Raw genomic sequence first — 19,486 nt, 5'->3', positions numbered from 1 at the left:
ATCAATGGTTATTGTGTGGTAACACTCAATCGATACGATACGTTAAAGATGCCACATTGCGTCTCAAAATGAAATGGGCCAATGAAATGTGCACCACTGGATCAGAGTTTTAAGGTTTGTTTATCCTCGCACTTTGCTCGGCAACGTGAGCCTCCACTGATTCGACAATCGAGTCCTAAACCAACACAAAGTAAAGTATAGATGTCGTTCGTTAAACCAACAACCCTGGTGCTTGATATTAATATGATAACATGAATAAATCAACAATAAACATAATCATCATTTCATTTACGTTTTTACTAAATGTGACCAGTCACGGAAAGTAGGGACACAAGTCAGATCTGGTGCATTTTGAGTTATTCGCAGATTCTGAAAGTGCAGTTTCTAAGCTTTCCAACGATGTGTAACACATGAAAATCTGATAAGATTTGGAGAAGTTGTGGGAATTTGAATATAGGAACTCAGGAAAACTCAAACCGAGAAAATAGAGAAAGAAAAGTTAACACTTTTTCCCTGCCGGGAGAGTCAACAGGGCTCATTTACATCTCATTTAGCTAAGCCATACCCCCTGTAAAGCCGTTTTGAGATACAGATGTTCTAGCATCATATGTAGTATTTTATGACAGAAGTCCGTATGACAACATGCAAAAATAAACAGAACTTTTTACCTTTGTGTTGATCACAAGTCGAATCTAGTCCGTTTCAGATGTGTGAATCATCCAATGATTTTTGTCCAGAAATGCGTATAATCCGTGAAATATAGATATATAGTCTATTGTTTACATCAGATTTCGCATGAACGTCTGGTAATACATTATAATATACAATCTAAGGACTATTAACATTGTAACATGTAAGGGTATATGACATTACACTCCGGTAATTTACGTTTGACGTCATCCGACTGCGGCGCCACATAAAGTCGAGCAAGTCAGTGACGCGGCTGATGTACGATGCGGCTGACTCTTTTGTATTGTGCGCCCGAGTTCGTTTACAGTCTGGGGAGACGCACGCTGTAAGTTTAAAAAAAAAACTACCCAAACATGTCTGAGGAACAGGGCAGCCGCGTCACTACAGTCATGTGACTTCACGTGGTTCACAACAGAACTGAAAGAGAAGACCGAATAAAGTCGTAATTTTTGCTATTTATGGACCAAACTGTATTTTCGATGCTTCAACACATTCTTACTGACCCACTGATGTCAAATGGACTACTTTAATGATGTTTTTATTACCTTTCTGGACATGGAAACACTACATAGATTTTCATGAAGGGGACAGAAAGCTCTCGGACTAAATCTAAAGTTAAAACATCTTAAACTGTGTTCTGTGATGAACGGAGGTCTTCTGAGTTTAGAACCACATATGGGTGAGTCATTAATGACATTATTTTCATTTTTGGGCGAACTATTCCTATTCAGGAGCAACGCTGTTCCCTTTGGGGATGAGGCGAAAACACAAGCTTATACAGTATGTAAATAAACACAGACAATGACGCCCCCCGCTGCACGCTAGAATCTCCGGAAAAACACGCTGATTTCAACCGCAAAATGTACGCTTTTAAATATAAAAAACTGCTATCTTAAACATGGAGAGGCTTCTTCGTGATCTCAACTAACAGATTCTGCAATAAAACGAAAATCACAAATTTTGAAAAAACTAACTTTGTTTCTCATTATCTCGAAACTTGTGCTGCCGATTTGTGTCAATGGTTTCCGTGACGGGTCACAAATAAACAATACAGAAATCTTAAAGTTTGCATTTTATTCCGCATCCAGTGGTACATTCAATACAAATATAAGCTAATAATTCTTAATGGAAAACACCACCGTTTTTCAATATTTTACAATGTTTCTACCTCATCTTAGACAAATTAATACATGCCTATCTTTTCGTCAATGATTACACTTTGTACAGCGCATCGTGAATGTGTTAGCATTTAGCCTAGCCCCATTAATTCCTTAGAATCCAAACGGATACATTTAGAAGCCACCAAACACTTTCATGTTTTCCCTATTTAAAGACTCTTACATGAGTAGTTACACGAGTAAGTATGGTGGCACAAAATAAAACGTGGTGATTTTTAAGCGGATAATGAGAACTATATTGTATGGCGGAAGAGCACTTAGTTAACAGCACTTTGTCCTCGGCGTACATTAACATCATCACTGTGTACAAAAATGCTGTGTACACCTCCACGCAAAATGAGGTCTCACGAACCCGAAACGCATGAACGGCCACTGCGCGCACCAACGTGCTCATGTGGACTGGTCGAGTATTAACAATGCTTTAATGCACGCTTTGGACAATAAAGACAACAAAGTGCCGCAAGAGTAAAAGTGTGAGGATTTAAGCATTGCGATATCGAATCGTTGACATCCCTACATGTCACGTGTCTCGGCCTTCTCTGAGCTGGAGGTGACATGATAGCGTAAGTTATGCTTGTGATTGGTTTTATGTTGGCACGTCCTAATCTTCCTTCTGGTGCGTCCGACAGCATGTTCTGCACCGCCTGTGACGGCCCGTGCGAGAAGGTCTGCGACGAAAAGGTCATCGACTCTGTGGACGCGGCTCAGTTGTTCAAGGGCTGCACCATTATCAGGGGCAACCTGCATATCAACATCCGGCGTGGCAGTGAGTTCTGTTGTACTGCTGTGATTAGCCCTGCAGCCATTGCTTTCTTCTTCATCTTCCTGCTGACAATCTCTCTTCCTCTTTATTTTCAGATAATATAGCCTCTGAGTTAGAGCAATTCCTCGGGCTCATCAAGACCGTGACGGGATACGTGAAGATCCGTTCCTCTCACACCTTGAGCTCTCTCCATTTCCTCAAAAGTCTGAGATACATCAACGGCGAGGAACTCTCGGAAGAGTAAGGCATTCTAGATCGGAATTAAGTTTGGTGAACGAGTAGATTAACGTACAACAGCGAGTGTGTTTACATGCACATGACTAAATGCATTTACATGTGTATTATATGTGCCAATCGAGGTTACGATCAGGTTGCTCGGTGAAGATCAACACGGTAATTGAAAGCGTGAGTTAGTTGTGTTTCTAAATCTTACAGAATGAGTCTCGTGCGTCATAGGAAAGGATTCGTAATTTCGTTCCATCTTTGTTTGTTTACTGTTATCCAGTTTTTTAAGACCGATTGCAACATCCTCTGTATTTCACGTTGTTACAAAACACTAAATCGAGCTCTGTGAATCTAAGCAGGCCCTCAATCAGCTTATTTAACATTTGTGTGTTGGTTTTGTTAACATTTTAAACATGCATCCCAAACAAATGTCAGAACTTTAATTTCCAATTTGTAAATATAGCAAGAGAACGCTCGAATTATATTCACTTTTTTTGTAAACTCTTGAGGCCAGATGTGCGTTTCATGTTTGCTGTAATGTCAAAGAATTGCTTACTCTTAATGCAAGTGAAGTATTTACATTCCAGATAGATGTGTTAAGGCTGCATGATCATTTATGTCGTCCTGAGTATCTTCTGTCAAGTATCGGTCAAATACACACAACAGCTAAATCTTATTCGGTCATTTACTGGAGTATTTAATGCGTACTGCAGTCAAGATCACTCACGTAAATGCGAGCTGTGACACCTGTTTAAACTGTGCAGGGTAGACGCAAACACAACTCCTAGTCATGTATCTTGATTTGTTTACAAGGATCTGGATCGAATATAGCAAGAGACAGACAGTCGTCACTCCCATTTTGTAAAGCATATTGAACCGCTTTTCTTTATTCATCCTATTCGTTTTTTTTTTTTTTTAGTACGTACGCCTTTGTGGCGCTCGATAACCAACACCTCCAGTTTCTGTGGGACTGGTCTGAGCACAACCTCACCATATTGGCTGGAAAACTGCACTTCCGCTCTAACCCCAAGCTCTGCATGTCCGAGATCCGCAAGATGTGGGTCAACACCGAAATTAAGGAGAAGTTTTCCGAAGAAGATTTCAGCAAAAATGGAAACCTTGCAAGCTGTGAATATTTCACTTATTCGAATTATTGTAGCTGGTATACGTTACATGTTTTCCCTTCATTAAAAGTTCATTTACATTTTTTGTAGGTGAAAGTAAGAGCCTGAAGATCTTGTCTAACAGCACGAAAAGCAATCAAATTAGCCTGACGTGGGAACGATATCGCGCACCTGATTCCAGAGACATTGTCAGTTTTGTCGTCTACTACAAAGAAGCGTAAGTGACTGTGTTAATTCTTCTATTGTTTTATGATATATCGCTGTATTTAAAGTGAGCTGTTACACCCATTCCTATTTTACCTTATCCTCCTTACATGTCTGTATTCACATACAAGCTAGTCGCTTTAATTTATCATTTTGATGGGTCGAGCAGAGTCGTGAGTTTGTAATATTTGCACGTTATGTTTCCGGTTTGGTGTATTTTGACTTTGACGCTGCATACAGCGATTCATAAGTACTGTCCTCAACTTATTCTCTCTATACCTTGAGGTTATAACAACAATTGGTCGTTGCAGCGCTGCATGTAGTCGACATCACCTGTTAGCACTGTGCTTGGAATTTATAAAAATATCACCGGCCAACTGCCGATTTTTACCAGCATTTGGCTCTCGAGTGTTAATTTTATGCCCTATATATTTATTTTCTTGTAAGCATAGATAAAAATCTTCTAAACATAACTAAACAACAATCAGATGGCAAACTATTGACCATTGTTACTATTAATAACTATTACTTTTTTTTATTTGTTTATTACTAGTACTTTTTTCACATTTGTGTTGCTGTATGAGACTACTTTCGAAATGTAAAATAGTTTTCAACATAATTGTGTTGACTTTTTAACAAAGTATTAGGAAAGCTCAGTTCTTAATCAGTCAAACGTTTTTGATCAGGTGCCAAACTTTTTAATTAAATAAATTTCTTGTGCTGAAATTCACAAATTTCCCCACCGTCATATAGGGCTGCACAATTATGACAAAAATTATGCCGTTTTGACGTCAGTCCGACGGTGGGGGTTTTGACGTCAGTCCGACGGTGGGGGTTTTGACGTCAGTCCGACGGTGGGGGTTTTGACGTCCGTCCGACGGTGGGGGTTTTGACGTCCGTCCGACGGTGGGGGTTTTGACGTCCGTCCGACGGTGGGGGTTTTGACGTCCGTCCGACGGTGGGGGTTGTGACGTCCGTCCGACGGTGGGGGTTGTGACGTCCGTCCGACGGTGGGGGTTGTGACGTCCGTCCGACGGTGGGGGTTGTGACGTCCGTCCGACGGTGGGGGTTGTGACGTCCGTCCGACGGTGGGGGTTGTGACGTCCGTCCGACGGTGGGGGTTGTGACGTCCGTCCGACGGTGGGGGTTGTGACGTCCGTCCGACGGTGGGGGTTGTGACGTCCGTCCGACGGTGGGGGTTGTGACGTCCGTCCGACGGTGGGGGTTGTGACGTCCGTCCGACGGTGGGGGTTTTGACGTCCGTCCGACGGTGGGGGTTTTGACGTCCGTCCGACGGTGGGGGTTTTGACGTCCGTCCGACGGTGGGGGTTTTGACGTCCGTCCGACGGTGGGGGTTTTGACGTCCGTCCGACGGTGGGGGTTTTGACGTCCGTCCGACGGTGGGGGTTGTGACGTCCGTCCGACGGTGGGGGTTGTGACGTCAGTCCGACGGTGGGTGTTTTGACGTCAGTCCGACGGTGCGGGTTGTGACGTCAGTCCGACGGTGCGGGTTGTGACGTCAGTCCGACGGTGGGGGTTGTGACGTCAGTCCGACGGTGGGGGTTGTGACGTCAGTCCGACGGTGGGGGTTGTGACGTCAGTCCGACGGTGGGGGTTGTGACGTCAGTCCGACGGTGGGGGTTGTGACGTCCGTCCGACGGTGGGGGTTGTGACGTCCGTCCGACGGTGGGGGTTGTGACGTCCGTCCGACGGTGGGGGTTGTGACGTCCGTCCGACGGTGGGGGTTGTGACGTCCGTCCGACGGTGGGGGTTGTGACGTCCGTCCGACGGTGGGGGTTTTGACGTCCGTCCGACGGTGCGGGTTTTGACGTCAGTCCGACGGTGCGGGGTTGTGACGTCAGTCCGACGGTGGGGGTTGTGACGTCAGTCCGACGGTGGGGGTTGTGACGTCAGTCCGGCGGTCGGGGTTGTGACGTCAGTCCGGCGGTCGGGGTTGTGACGTCAGTCCGGCGGTGGGTGTTTTGACTTAAGGATCGACCGATATGAAATTTTTTGTGCCGATACCGATTTTTGTTTCATCAGCCTTAGCCGATGACTGATACAGGCTGCCGTTTTTTTTTGGGGGGGGAGCCGATATTTGGAGCCGATACTGCTTTTGCTCACTCAATTTACATCATAAAAATGACACAATGATGATGCCAAATGTTACAAGTCACAATTTAAAAAAGTAACATTTATTGAACTTTAAAAAAACTATATTTAACAAATAGTAACAACAGGTGATGGTTCTATGGAACCATGAACTGCACTCTCCACAATGACGAGGAACTATCAGCAAAGGATATCGATTTCTAGCACTTTACTACTAAAAATATTTATAGAGATGAGAAATAAAAACCCGCTATGTCCAGCTATGATCAGCTGTTAGGTAGAGCTTTCGATGTTGTCATGAAAAGGTTGGTTGTTTTTAGTCACATGACCTGCAATCACTTGCAGCTTCCAGCACTCTGTCTGTAAATAATGCAGGAAAAAACTATCGGCGAACACAGCAGCCACATATCGGCCGATGCCGATACACATAAAACTTGCAAAAATCGGTCTATCACTAGTTTTGACGTCAGTCCGACATAATTTTTTTTTGACGTCGTAATTGACAGTTATTCACCTTGATTTTGTAATTGCGATTATTATTGACGATTATAACATTCAAGTTTTGAAATGTTTTGTAACTTTCTGTGAAGCAGCTGCATGGTATTCTAAACAACCACAACTATATTGTATAATGTAAATAACAAATAATTATAGGAGTTATGTCGTAAAAGAATCCAAAACGAATGTAAAAAGGACAGGTCATTTTGTCAATTTTAAAATCTCTGATTCATCACTGTATTTGGTGCCCAAATATACTGCCGAAACGCACAAATGGACAGTTCTAATTGTGGCTTTTTGCAATTATGTAATTGTTTCATCTGTAATTGTAACCATGATTTCGTTTTTCGATTTATTGTATAGCCCTACCATCATATTGAGGCAACTTTGATCTTTGTTTTGTCTTCCAGGCCTTTCCAGAACATCACAGAGTTTGATGGTCAGCAAGGCTGCGGAACGGACAGCTGGAACATGATCGATGTGGACTTACCAGAAAATGAAACCCAGAACCCGAGCGTTCTTCTGTCCTCCCTGAAGCCCTGGACTCAGTTCGGCATTTTCATTAAAGCTGTAACATTAGGTGTGGAGCACAAATACAGGCATGAGCTCAGTGCCAAGAGTGAGCTGGTGTACATCCGGACTAAAGCATCAGGTAATGGTTTTCATATGCAGCTTTAGGTCCTTAGTGAAGGCAACACAAGCAGATCATTTGTACTACTGTGGAGAAATAACTTATTTCCATTTAACAAGACGAGATTCTTTTTCACAATGAAATAGAAATTAAAAACGTGCAATTTTTTGGAATATTGTGGTATTTTTACAAATGACTCATCAAATTATTAATGTGCACTCACAATCTTTTACCAAAAACGCTGATCTCCTCCCCTCCTTGAAGCGATCTCACTTTACTTCCAGACATAAGGAATGACTCGAGGGTGGGGCCTGGGAAAAAAATTGCAGCAATTAGCAGTTAGCAACATGACCCAACTTCAGTTCTCGATGGACGAAATCAAGTCCCACCCTACCTTTTTCTCATTTCTGAAGTCATTTCACTCGGATATACATCACGACAGGGAAAATAAGACAGTCGCTACTTCCGTTTTATTGTGACTTAAACTTTAATAAGAAAAAAGCTATTTTATAATAATTTATTATGATAAAATAAATATTATTTTATAATAATTAATAATGACGGATGATTTTTTTAGATAAATCTTCGTTATAATTGGTTATTGAGCTTTCGCTCAATTAGATGATTAACTAGAAAGACAGTTTCAAGCATTTCATCAGATGTGGACGATTGAACCTTAATCATGATGTGATTTTAAATAAGAAATGAATGCACACAAGAATTTTAAATAAGAATACTTTAAAAACTTTTAAGTATTTTTGTAGATAAGAATAGAAGTGTATTTCAATTTATACAATTTCAGGTTTATATGTTTATTTCACACACAGAATTAAAATATGTTCTCATAGATCCACTGGTATTAATAAAAAAAAGTTAATTGTGTTGTTCAAGCTTCAGTCCATAACTTTTGCCTCCGTATCGCCATCTCAATTTAAAACGTAAAATTGCAGGTTACATCACGTACTTATACTGTATTTATGTGTATTTAAAGTCAAATCAACATTTCCCGATTTGACCGCTCAAATAGTAAATCATTATTATAATAAAGACTGATAAACAGATTGTTTTAATGTACTTGCTTAATAAAGAATTATTGTACATTTTTAACAAAATTACTAAATAATGATGTCAAAAGTATCTGGTTTTTGGGACCAAGTCGGTACTAAAAATAAGAAAGTCATTGGTAAGTACCGGAACTACCGCAGAACCGGTTCCACCTGGAACAGATTCGCTGTTTGACAGGTAGGCAGTCAGGATTTTGGTACTGTGACAACAATATTTCGGATAGCTGCTTTAAGCATAGCAACAACATAATAATTTTTCTTTTGTTACTTACTCTTACAAAATCTGTTTGAGATGTTTTAATGATGGGAGTTACATGTAGGCATTTAGCAGACATTATATTTATATAACAAGATATGCGTGTGGAGCAAGAAAGAGTAAAAATAGACAAGTTAATCCAAAGATTGTAAATTCATTTGTGATTCAAGTCCTAGTTTCTACAAAAAAAGTACTAATCCTTTATTGTTTTCTCCTCCAGCCCCCACCATGCCTTTAGATATCCGTGCTTATTCTAACTCCTCATCAAAGCTGGTGGTCCGGTGGTCTTCGCCTCTGTCCCCCAATGGAAATAATACATACTATCTCCTGCGCTGGAAACAGCAAGCGGAGGATCGTGAACTCTACCAGCACAACTACTGCTCTAAAGGTCCAAATCACACAGAGATATCATGCTATTTTAATAGAGGTTTAGCAATTAAAGCTTCACATTATGTTTATATTTCTTGACAGAACTGAAGATCCCGTTCAGAAAGGCTACGAGTTTGACCGATACAAAGGATGCAAAACCCACTAATCCCGAAGCAAAGGGAAGGGACAAAACGGAATGTTGTCCATGCCCTAAATCTGAGGAGGACTTGAAGGCCATTGAGGAAACTACCCACTTCCGGAAAGCCTTCGAAAACTTCCTTCACAATGCCATATTCACACCCAGGTAAAAAAAACCCTATGAAAGATTTGTGAATATCATGATCACTTGCCCACTAAAGCAGCTACCTTGCTTGAGGGGGCGGAGCTTGTATAAAGTATTGTTGCCAACCTTTGCGCATGTGCTGTAGATGTATCTGGAAAAGTGTTAGCCAAAGTAAGTAAATTTATGTTACAGTTGATGTCAGGTTTAATTGTTGGTTAGAAATATGTTGTTTTAGCCATTTGAGAGGTTTCTGTCTTACCTATTAAAATAGATAGGATTTGAGGTGTATGACAGGAAACGCATTGCAAATGATGACTCCTTAAAAGGTAGTTTGGTTTAAAGTTACAAAGTTTGGCCAAAAATACGGGTGTATCGAATATCTCATCACAATATCGATTCTCTCTCTATCTCTGTGCCAGCGATACAGTGTTTGCAGATACCTCGAGAAATCACTATATGTTATATGGTTTTGTTTCGATTAAGGGTTATATCTGTCGATTTATCGATATTTAGACATCTTTTCTTGTTTACGGTTTCTAGTTTAATTAACTCACAAATGCAACAAACATATTTAACATGAGAATTTAATTAAAGTCTTTAAAAATGTACAACATTTACAGCAACAAAAATACATAAATAATGAAGAAAAGTCACATGAATCAGTCAAGCTGATGATGACAACAGTCCAGAAAGTCTTATGGTATGTACACACCAGAAGTGAATTTAATAAATTGTGTGAGTAGATTACATGCAATGTCAACGCAAAGTGATAGATCCGAATTTGCGCACAGCAATACGAATAATGCAAATTGGACGGCACAATTGCGGCGAACACGTGCTATTCGCCTTAAATGCGTCTTCTGCACAAGTTGAAAATATTTAACTCAAGCAGAAAATTTGCATGACGTGAAGTTAAATCTCACGAGTAATCTAGAGCGAGAAATGCCATGCTAGTTGTTGAAAAAAATGAATTAAAAAGTGAATATTACTGGCAACGTTTATAAATTAAATGGGTCTGCTTATAATTTTTTTTTTATACAAAATATTTCCATACCCACGATTTGCGTACGACAGCAGACACTTGACATGTGCTACGGCTCTGACACGGCCATCGGATCTGATAGCGGACACTTTAGTCTATTCTTGTGTTTATACCAGCCGCGCAAATTTTTTCACGAATCAAGTTGCTTCGCGAGAAATTAAATGCTTCTGGCACCGCGTTAAGGGCGGAACAAAACCCTAATCAAATTCGTTACACGCTGCAGGCGTGTGCAGTGAATGTGGGGACAAAGTTTTCTGTGTCTTATCTTTTAGCTGCGAAAGCAAGTTAGTTGCTTGTCCGTATTAGTTGTTGCATCGCACAGGCAGGCAGTAATGTCAGTAACCAAAAATGCATGATTTGGAGCGAACACGTGGATCGACTTTACAGTAAGATGTGGAGAATTTTAAAATAAAAGTGCTGCCTCAACATTAGTCGCCACTAATTATTTGCAAAATAAAAGTTTTTTTACATACATACAAAGTTTTTGTTTAGTTTTTTTACTCACACACACACACACACATACACACACACACACATACACACACACACACACATACATTATTTATATTTACACACATTTTTATATTTATATATACTATATATTATATAAAAGTATAAATATTTATTATATAAATATTTTTTTTCTTAATTGTACATGTATTTGTGTGTATTTATATATACATACTTACTATACAGAGTACACACGCATATATTATGTAAACAAAAACTTTTATTCTGGAAACGATTAGTCGCGACTAATCGTGAGGCAGCACTAAAAATAACGGTCCCTCATATCGATATTTTAATAATAATAATAATAATACATTTTATTTGTATTGCACTTTATATTTAACAATCTCAAAGTGCTACAGAAGTGCTGCAGAATAACAGTCTAAAAACAATCTAAAACAGACTAAAGTAACCAAAAGCAAAAATTTAAAATATATAAAAAGCAGTTTAAAGAAAAGCTTTTTTAAAATATTTTACGATGCATCTTATCATTAAAAATTTTGTCAATGCATCGATCCATATGGGTGTATTGTAGGGCTGTCAATTGTCCTCTATTATCCCATTCGGATTTCATTCATTATTTTTTTTAATATTCGATTTATAATCGATTATTTAATGCTCAAATTTGACTTATTAATATTTACTATGTATCTATCTACACACATTGTAAAAACGGGCTTATGCATTGCCAATGCCACTATGAGCTCGTATAGTTGACTTGTTTTAAATTATGTCCACTAGAAGACATTGCAGTATTACTAATAAACATGTAATTATTTAATAACGGGTGATAGCTTTCTTGCTAATTAATGATTAAGCTTAGACACAAAATTAACAAAGTTGTCAACTTTAATGAACAATTTCATTGTCAACGCAACAGTTCTCTTTGTTCTCGTATGAGGGCTGCGTAGATCGCATCATTAGTTATACAATACTTACACACAGCACACACATCCCCTGGCCTCCAATTTCACTATTCTTTTTTCATTAAAACACACCTTAGAGGAGGTGCGATCTTGAACAAGTATTTTGTCACTGGTCGAAAAGACAAACTTATCCAAACAAATTAGCATTAAAGACATTCCCAAAACGGTCGCCCATAGCGCTGAGAGCGGTTTTCTCCTGACACTGTGTCCTCTTCACCTTGGCTGCTCCGTTCTCGTCTTCCTCATAACCTTCCTCAGCAATCGCTGTCAGCTCCGCTTTCCCTTTCTCACGTACCTCCTGCTGCTGGTCTCGTTTCAAATGAATTAGCCGATGGAAACGCGGGTCGAGGTAGCTAGCGGTATTTAACAGCATAAATGCGTTAGATAGTGAACACATAAAAAATATATATTTTTAAATCAAATTTTTTTTTAAATCCCATTCGAATAGTAGTTTAAACATTCGATTAGTATTCATTTTTTTTATATTCGAATTATATTCGAATACTGAAATTCGTTTCAACAGCCCTAGTGTATTGTCACACCCCTAGGCAAAGATAATATTGCGACCGCATACGCATTGCGCTACACAAACGGATAAAATTTTAATATTAAATTTTATCGACTTCAGCTACAATATAAAAATACGTTTAAAATGTAACTTTGCTACTACAGCCTTTGATCTGAACTTTTTTATGAGCCGATGTTTCATTTTTAGATTTTAAAGATGCTGTTTAGTAGCTGAACATTTCACGAAAACATAAAAATTGCACGAACATGATTGGGGTGTGCACACCAAAGCGTTTAAACACGCTTTCTGCTGAGTGCTTTGATTCTTTTGCTTTGTTTATCAGTCGTTGAACAATGCGCCGGTTGGTTGTTGTCCCGGCATTTGTCCCGGCACTCCTCCACTGTGATTGGACGGCCGAGTGAGAAGCGACATTGACGAGCTGAGCGTTTACCTCAAAGTTGAACATTTTTCATCTTTCGGCGCTGTGCGCTGAACAAGGAAAAACACTTGAAAACACTTAAAAACAATATTAAAAAGCCGTCCGCTAGCATAAACGCCTTAGCCAGCTTAGGAATGTCTCCATTAACATCTCCTTGATTTTCACTTTGGATGTATGGTTCCACATATCAATAAATCATCCTTTGATTTGATGATCTCCCAAGATGAATGAATGTCTCTTTGTAGATGGCTCTTTGTTTGGTATCCGAGAGGTTGTTATGGAATATTTTCGGCAGTAATTGTTTCCCTGTGCCCCTAGTGTTGGTAATTGTGGGGTACTGGCTCTCGGGCCGTATCCAAATAGCAAGTGAGAGCATGCAAAACAAATTTTGTCGACTACGTAAGGCTGGTTTTCTCTCTGATCTCAAAGGTGTAACACATTATGTGTTCTCTGCTAAAACGAGGCATCTGTGTGATATTATCAGTGGGCAGGAATCGCACCAGATTGCATTACCTGTCTCTTATTGAAATCAATGCATCGCATGAACAATATGCTTGAGGACACCCAGAAACGATCGATTCTCCAACCCTGGATAATTATTCTTCTCTGTCTGGATTTTTCTTCTTCATTTTTCTCATTGCTTGACGGCTGGAGAAAGCCATGGTGCCAGAAATGTGTCAGGCGGCTGAGAAGTGTGTTTGTTCCCGCGCCAGCACAACCTGTTTTTATTGAAAAGCGAGATATTGAAGGAAGTGCCTCGAGTTCCCTCGAAGTTCAGGATTTGGAGAGCAGGAAGAAGAGGAAATCATATCCATTCACCGGTAGTTCTCATTCCGACAGCTCCGCTGCCAGGAAATGCACAGTAATGCCATCTGGAATGCCAATGAAATAACGGGAAGTTTCCCTCAAGTCGGAGAGAGAGAGCGCACACATCAGTGAATGCCAGAGAGAGACTGAATTATAAACCTAAGGAAGAGAGATACGTCTTCGGTGTGGAAAGCGGATATATCTACAATAATAATAAATAATACTATTTTTAAATGTGTGGTCATGTGAAAACAAGGATGTCTTGCATATGAAAGTTTTTGAAAATAGGATACAGCACATGTACAGTATTCAACTCACAAACCCAAGCTTAATCACTAAAATAACTTACAAATAGTACAACATAGTGTTAGCGAGACCAAGGTTGTGGGTTTGATTCTTAATGAATGCACGGGAAGATGCTTTAGATTATGTGCATAAATGGATAAGAACAGCCGTGTTTCTGGCCATGTGTATATTCAGGCAAACTCAATCCATGTGTACTGGTGGTGTGTGTCTGCTTGTGTGTTTGTAGCAGGCAAAGGATGAACTTGCAGCTTGTAGGGAGTTGAGTGACAAATTAGCAAGCAGAGGAATAAACACCAGCTGTGTGTGTGCGTATGTGTGCAGACAAGTTTGGGTGTTTGTGTAAGCAAGCGTGTGTGTGTCTACGCGAATGTTATGGTAATCCCTTCTGTGTGGGGACCAAATGTCCCCGCAAAGACAGTAATACCAGTCATTTTTTTACCTTGTGGGGACATTTTTTGGTAAGCAAACTTATAAATCATACAGAATGATTTTTCTATTAAATCTAAAGTAGCATAAATGTTTAGAGTTTGGTTAGGGCCGGGTTTCTCAAACTGGGGTTCGTGAACCCCTGGTGGTTTGTGAGGGAATTGCAGGGGGTTCATGAATTGATTAATAACAATTATTTACAATTACATCATTATGGGGCAGTTTCCCGAACAGGGATTAATTTAATTAAATTTCAATTCAATTTTAGTTATATAGCGCTTTTCACAATTGGTAATTGTTTTAAAGCAGCTTTACATTAATAGAGCAGGGGAAACACAGAAAAATTGACAGACAATATAAGTAGAAAAATACAGCGGCTATGAATAAACTTTACAAGCGAGCGTTATTGTATAAAAGAGGATAAGGTAAGGTAAGCCAATGTCGCCTGACTCCCCGGGGTTTAAAAACCCCCTAGGAGAAAAACCTCCCGACTTTATTTTAGCCTGGGAGGAACAAAAAGCCCTAAGAGGAAAAAAACCCTTGGGAAATCTCAATGTCAAGGACTAGGATGAGACGGGGAGAGAGAAACAAAATCCTATTAGCGTAGGGGCCATTCGCTTGTAATGCAAGTGTCACACAGTGTTGTGTTTTAATATGTGGTTGATTCCAGACAGTCTAGCTATTGCGGCATAAGTATATTACCCAGACGAGTTATGTTAATGCTTTGTTCCGTACAGGCTAACTATTGCGAGATAAATACATTTACTAGACAAACTATGTGAATGCTTTGTTAAAGAAAAAAGTCAAGTTTAGATTTAAAGTGATCGACTGTGTTTGATTCTCGGACATCAGTTGGCAAATCATTCCAGAGCTTAGGGGCTAAGTAGGAAAAGGATCAACCACCTTAATACTAGTCCTAGACAAAAATAAATGTAAGATATCTTAAAATAAATCAGTGCCCTTTGTTTTGTCTCAAAATGCACACAAGTAATGTTTTAGTAAGGCACGTTTGTTAAAACTAGTTATATTTCCTAATTAAACTAAGGGCAAGTCCTGGCTTAAGCTAATCCTTGTCTGGGAAACCACCCCAAAATGTTAATAAATAATTTAAATATTAATATTACACAACACATCTGTTTGACCCTAGACAACAAAATCTTAATTAGCAAAGGTATATTTGTAGGAAAAGCAAAAATACATTGTATGGGTCAAATTTTTCCTTTTGTGCCAAAAGTCATTAGGATATTCAGTAAAGATCTCGTTCCATGAAGATATTTTGTAAATTTCCTATTGTAAATATATCAAAAATATATTTATTATTAATATGTGTTGCTATGGACTTTTTATTTGGACAACTTTAAAGACTTTTATTTTTTGCACTCTTAGATTCTAGTTTTTCAAATTGTTGTATCTCTTAACAATAAAAGAAAATTATCAGAGGTCCATTTACAGTTAATAATAACAATACCTTTGTAAAATACTACTGATAAAAACTTTAAAACAAATAAAAAATTATGTTTTGAAGTTAAACATGCAAATGTGCCATTAAATAATTTAAATATTAACTTAAATAAACAAAGAGATAAATATACAATTTGTACAATATAAAGGTCATTATGTCTATGCAAATTGAGTGTGTGCGAGCTTGTCGAAGGATTTGTGGAGTTTCTGTCAGATCATCTAAGGACAGAATCTGTGATTGCTTTCCCCATGAGAACTCATTCTCATGGGGAAAGAGTAAACTCGGGGCTGTTATTCTGCTAATTTAAGAATATTCTTACAAAACCGGGTTACTTAATTATCCTACCTATATAAAAACCGCCTTTTTTCAAGCAGATTAGAAATGAAAGTCAAAAGTTATGAGCTCAGTGCAAGTTAGGATCCGTCAACAACATCTGTCTATTACTACAAGAATAACTTATGAGTCATCCTTCAGTTGTGTACAGTCACACACCAAGCAGCAGGACGTTATTGCTCAATGATAAGAGTAAAAACACAAACCATTACAAAAGCCATGAGTAGTGCAAAATGATTTATAAACCATGTATGTGTCCAGCAAAGGTTGCGTTACTGTGCGTTCACACCAGACGCGGTAGAGGCTGCAAAAACTGAATATCCATAAGTTATTAGTTTATTCAGTAAAGATCACGTTGCATGAAGATATTTTGTAAATTTCCTATTGTAAATATAACAAAATATATTTATTATTTATTTATATGTGTTGCCTAAGGACTTTTTAACTTTAAAGACTTATTTTTTTGCACTTTTAGGTTCTAGTTTTTCAACATTTTGAGTTTACTCGCTTCATTTGCGTGCAAAATTATAGTCATTCGAGACATTCATGCAGGAAATTCGTGTTATGGGAGGGGCTTCTGCGACTCCGCTTGCTTCCTGTAATCACATCATTAGAGCAAGCTTCAGATTGGTTAATGCGGTGCGAATATCCACAGAAGTTTAGATTTTTCAACTTGCGCATTTCCACTGGCAACGCTCAATTCGCGCGGAACGTGCCTTCCGCGCCGCCCAATTTGTCGCAGGATGCCTATTGCTTCTTTGCATTGACTTCGCGCTTGTCGCCTCTTCGCGTCTGCACCATTAGACTTTTTCCATTTTCCGTCATTTTGAAATAAAAATTTCGTCATAATCAATTAATATCTGTCATTTCCTATTTAAATAGAAATAATGAATAGTTTTTGTTTTCGTTCACATTTTTAATGATGAATCATGAACATTGTAAGTTACTTTTTTTTTTACTTTTTTAATTTATTTTAACAACCAACCAGTTCAAACGACAAAGCTAGCTGAAAAAATGTGCCCACAGTTGGCGTCCGCCTGCCGTTTTCAGACACGGTTAAACTTTTTGACCCCTAATAGTGCGTTCACACCAGCCGCGGAAGAGGCGGCAAATACGCGTCTACCGCCTCTAGTTTGCCGCTTGAAAATTTGAGTTCACTTGCTTCATCCGCGTGTGAAATTCTAGTCATTCGAGAATTTCATGCGGAAATCCGCGTCATGGTAGGGCCTTTGCGACTCAGCTCGCTTCCTGTAATCACGTCACTACTACAGCAAGGTCCTGATTGGTTAACGCGGCGCCTGCCGAAGTTCAGATTTTTCAACTTGCGTGTTTCCGGCGCCAACACTCAATTCACGCGGAACGCGTCGCAGGATAATAATCTGCATGTAATCGCATTTTTGCATTGACTTAACATGTAAATCACCCACGCTTGCCGCCTCTACCGCGGCTGGTGTAAACGCAGCATTAGTCAAATACGCTCTTGCCGCCAACTGGACAGGGCTGGGAATTACATTTAAAACTTGTAAGTGTTATCTATCAAAGTGACAGATGGCTTTCAGATTTTTTCATCACTGCTTAAAATAATCCATCAAAGACAAAAATGTTCATTAAACATGACCTAATGTGCCGAGTTATATTCAATCTTGTAGTTCACTTCATGTAAAGCAAGTAAACCTGATCATTTTACACAATAACTACAAGGATGCCAGCAAAATGGCATCATAGGCATTCAATCACATGACCAGAACCTCTGAATTGCTCTCTAGACTTGCATTGCGTTCCTGTTTGTTCTTTAAAATGTGATTATTTACTGTAAGTTACCAAATGTCACACATACTCTCATTTCTTCATTGTTGTTTACTAAAAAAAACTACTTTTCAGTTCCTTAAAATATTTATATATCCCATCACTCTTATTCCAGGCCTCCTGACAGACGACGGCGAGATGTGTTTGGCATCGCCAACTCATCTTCCTTCCACAGCCTCACACCGGGAAACTGGAACTTGACAGCGGGAAACTTTTCAGAGAATGTGCCGCACAGGCGTGAATTCCCCTTTCGCGAGAGGAAGGTGAGAGAGAAGACCGCCGACATCAACGGCCTGCAGCCCTTTACGGTTTACAGAATTGACCTGCACGCTTGCAACGATGAGGTGCACCACTGCAGCGCAGCCACGTTCATCTTTTCCCGCACAAATCCGGCAGGTAAGAGCAGGGTGTCGACTCAAAATTCATAATGAAACATCATGTAAAACTTCATAGACAAATAACTTTACTCATATTCGTAGAAAAAGCTGATGACATTCCCGGCCCTGTGACCTGGGAAGGTTTGGACGACTCAGTGTTTCTGAAGTGGCCCGAGCCGCACAAACCCAATGGCCTGATCCTGCTGTATGAGATCCAGTACCGCCTGGGAACCGAGGTAACCTATCAGGGTCATTCTTACATCGTGGTATTCGTGTTGTTTTTCTCACTTGATGTTTTTGTTTCTGCACATAGCATGAAAAGCACGAGTGTGTATCCCGCCAACACTACAGAGAGCACAAAGGAATAAAACTCTCTAACCTAGGACCTGGGAATTATTCGGCTCGTGTGCGAGCCACTTCCCTCGCCGGGAACGGATCGTGGACAGAACCCATAGCTTTTTATGTGCTTCAGGTCCAACGTAAGTTTATCGAGTCTTATTTTTTTATTAAGTCAACATGAAATGACGTTCTTGAACTGCTTTACTTCCATAACGTGACGGTTTTAAAAGTGGAACAGAATACTGAATGAGGATTTTTATCAGTAAGGTTTTATTTGAATAACTACCTGCTGGGGATGAGATAGTGAGCAGGAAATGGACCTGATTTGCTACCTTTATTACATTAATGTTTACTGAAATCAAATTACTGTGTTAACGGGCTGCTGCACTATCTATAAGAGAAGCTGAAACAGGTTAACAACATCAGCGTTAAGGGAAAGTCACTTCAGGGGCGGAAGAAGTTATTATCTTATTATGTTTTGATGAAAAGATTAGGATATATTTGGAAAACAGCTGGGTTTTTTCAGTTTTTGAGTAACATGTACAGATGAGTCTTGTTCAGGAACATGTATTTCTAAAAGAATAATCGAGACAAAGATATTAGATTTAACACGATATGTCATCACTGTTACTATGAATTGGCGAAATGCCACGCTCAACATGGCCATTCTGGTGACAGAAGTCCCGCCTTCCAGTTCAAAGAACCAATCATCAATCAGTAAATCACGTTAAGCCCCATTCTGACTGTAAGCGACTAGCAGTACCAGATCGACATGATCTCATTTATTTTAATTGAAGCTTGGCGACTT

General features: G+C 39.5%; 1 protein-coding gene across 2 annotated transcripts in view; it reads left to right on the top strand.

Moving 5' to 3' along the window:
* Window positions 1–19,486, top strand: part of igf1rb (insulin-like growth factor 1b receptor) — a 113,424-nt gene that overhangs the window by 70,065 nt on the left and 23,873 nt on the right. For both annotated transcript variants that reach the window (XM_065294207.2, XM_065294205.2), the window contains exons 4-13: window positions 2,498–2,634; window positions 2,727–2,871; window positions 3,776–3,984; window positions 4,071–4,197; window positions 7,205–7,446; window positions 8,966–9,133; window positions 9,217–9,418; window positions 18,078–18,358; window positions 18,442–18,575; window positions 18,653–18,818. In XM_065294207.2, the coding sequence (XP_065150279.1) occupies window positions 2,498–2,634; window positions 2,727–2,871; window positions 3,776–3,984; window positions 4,071–4,197; window positions 7,205–7,446; window positions 8,966–9,133; window positions 9,217–9,418; window positions 18,078–18,358; window positions 18,442–18,575; window positions 18,653–18,818 (1,811 nt within the window). The remainder of the gene's footprint in view (window positions 1–2,497; window positions 2,635–2,726; window positions 2,872–3,775; window positions 3,985–4,070; window positions 4,198–7,204; window positions 7,447–8,965; window positions 9,134–9,216; window positions 9,419–18,077; window positions 18,359–18,441; window positions 18,576–18,652; window positions 18,819–19,486) is intronic.

This window comes from Paramisgurnus dabryanus, chromosome 2 (genome assembly GCF_030506205.2).
Source record: "Paramisgurnus dabryanus chromosome 2, PD_genome_1.1, whole genome shotgun sequence".
Classification (NCBI taxonomy): Eukaryota; Metazoa; Chordata; class Actinopteri; order Cypriniformes; family Cobitidae; genus Paramisgurnus; species Paramisgurnus dabryanus.
Note: the sequence above shows the minus strand (reverse complement) of the source record. Positions and strands in the feature narration are given on the sequence as shown.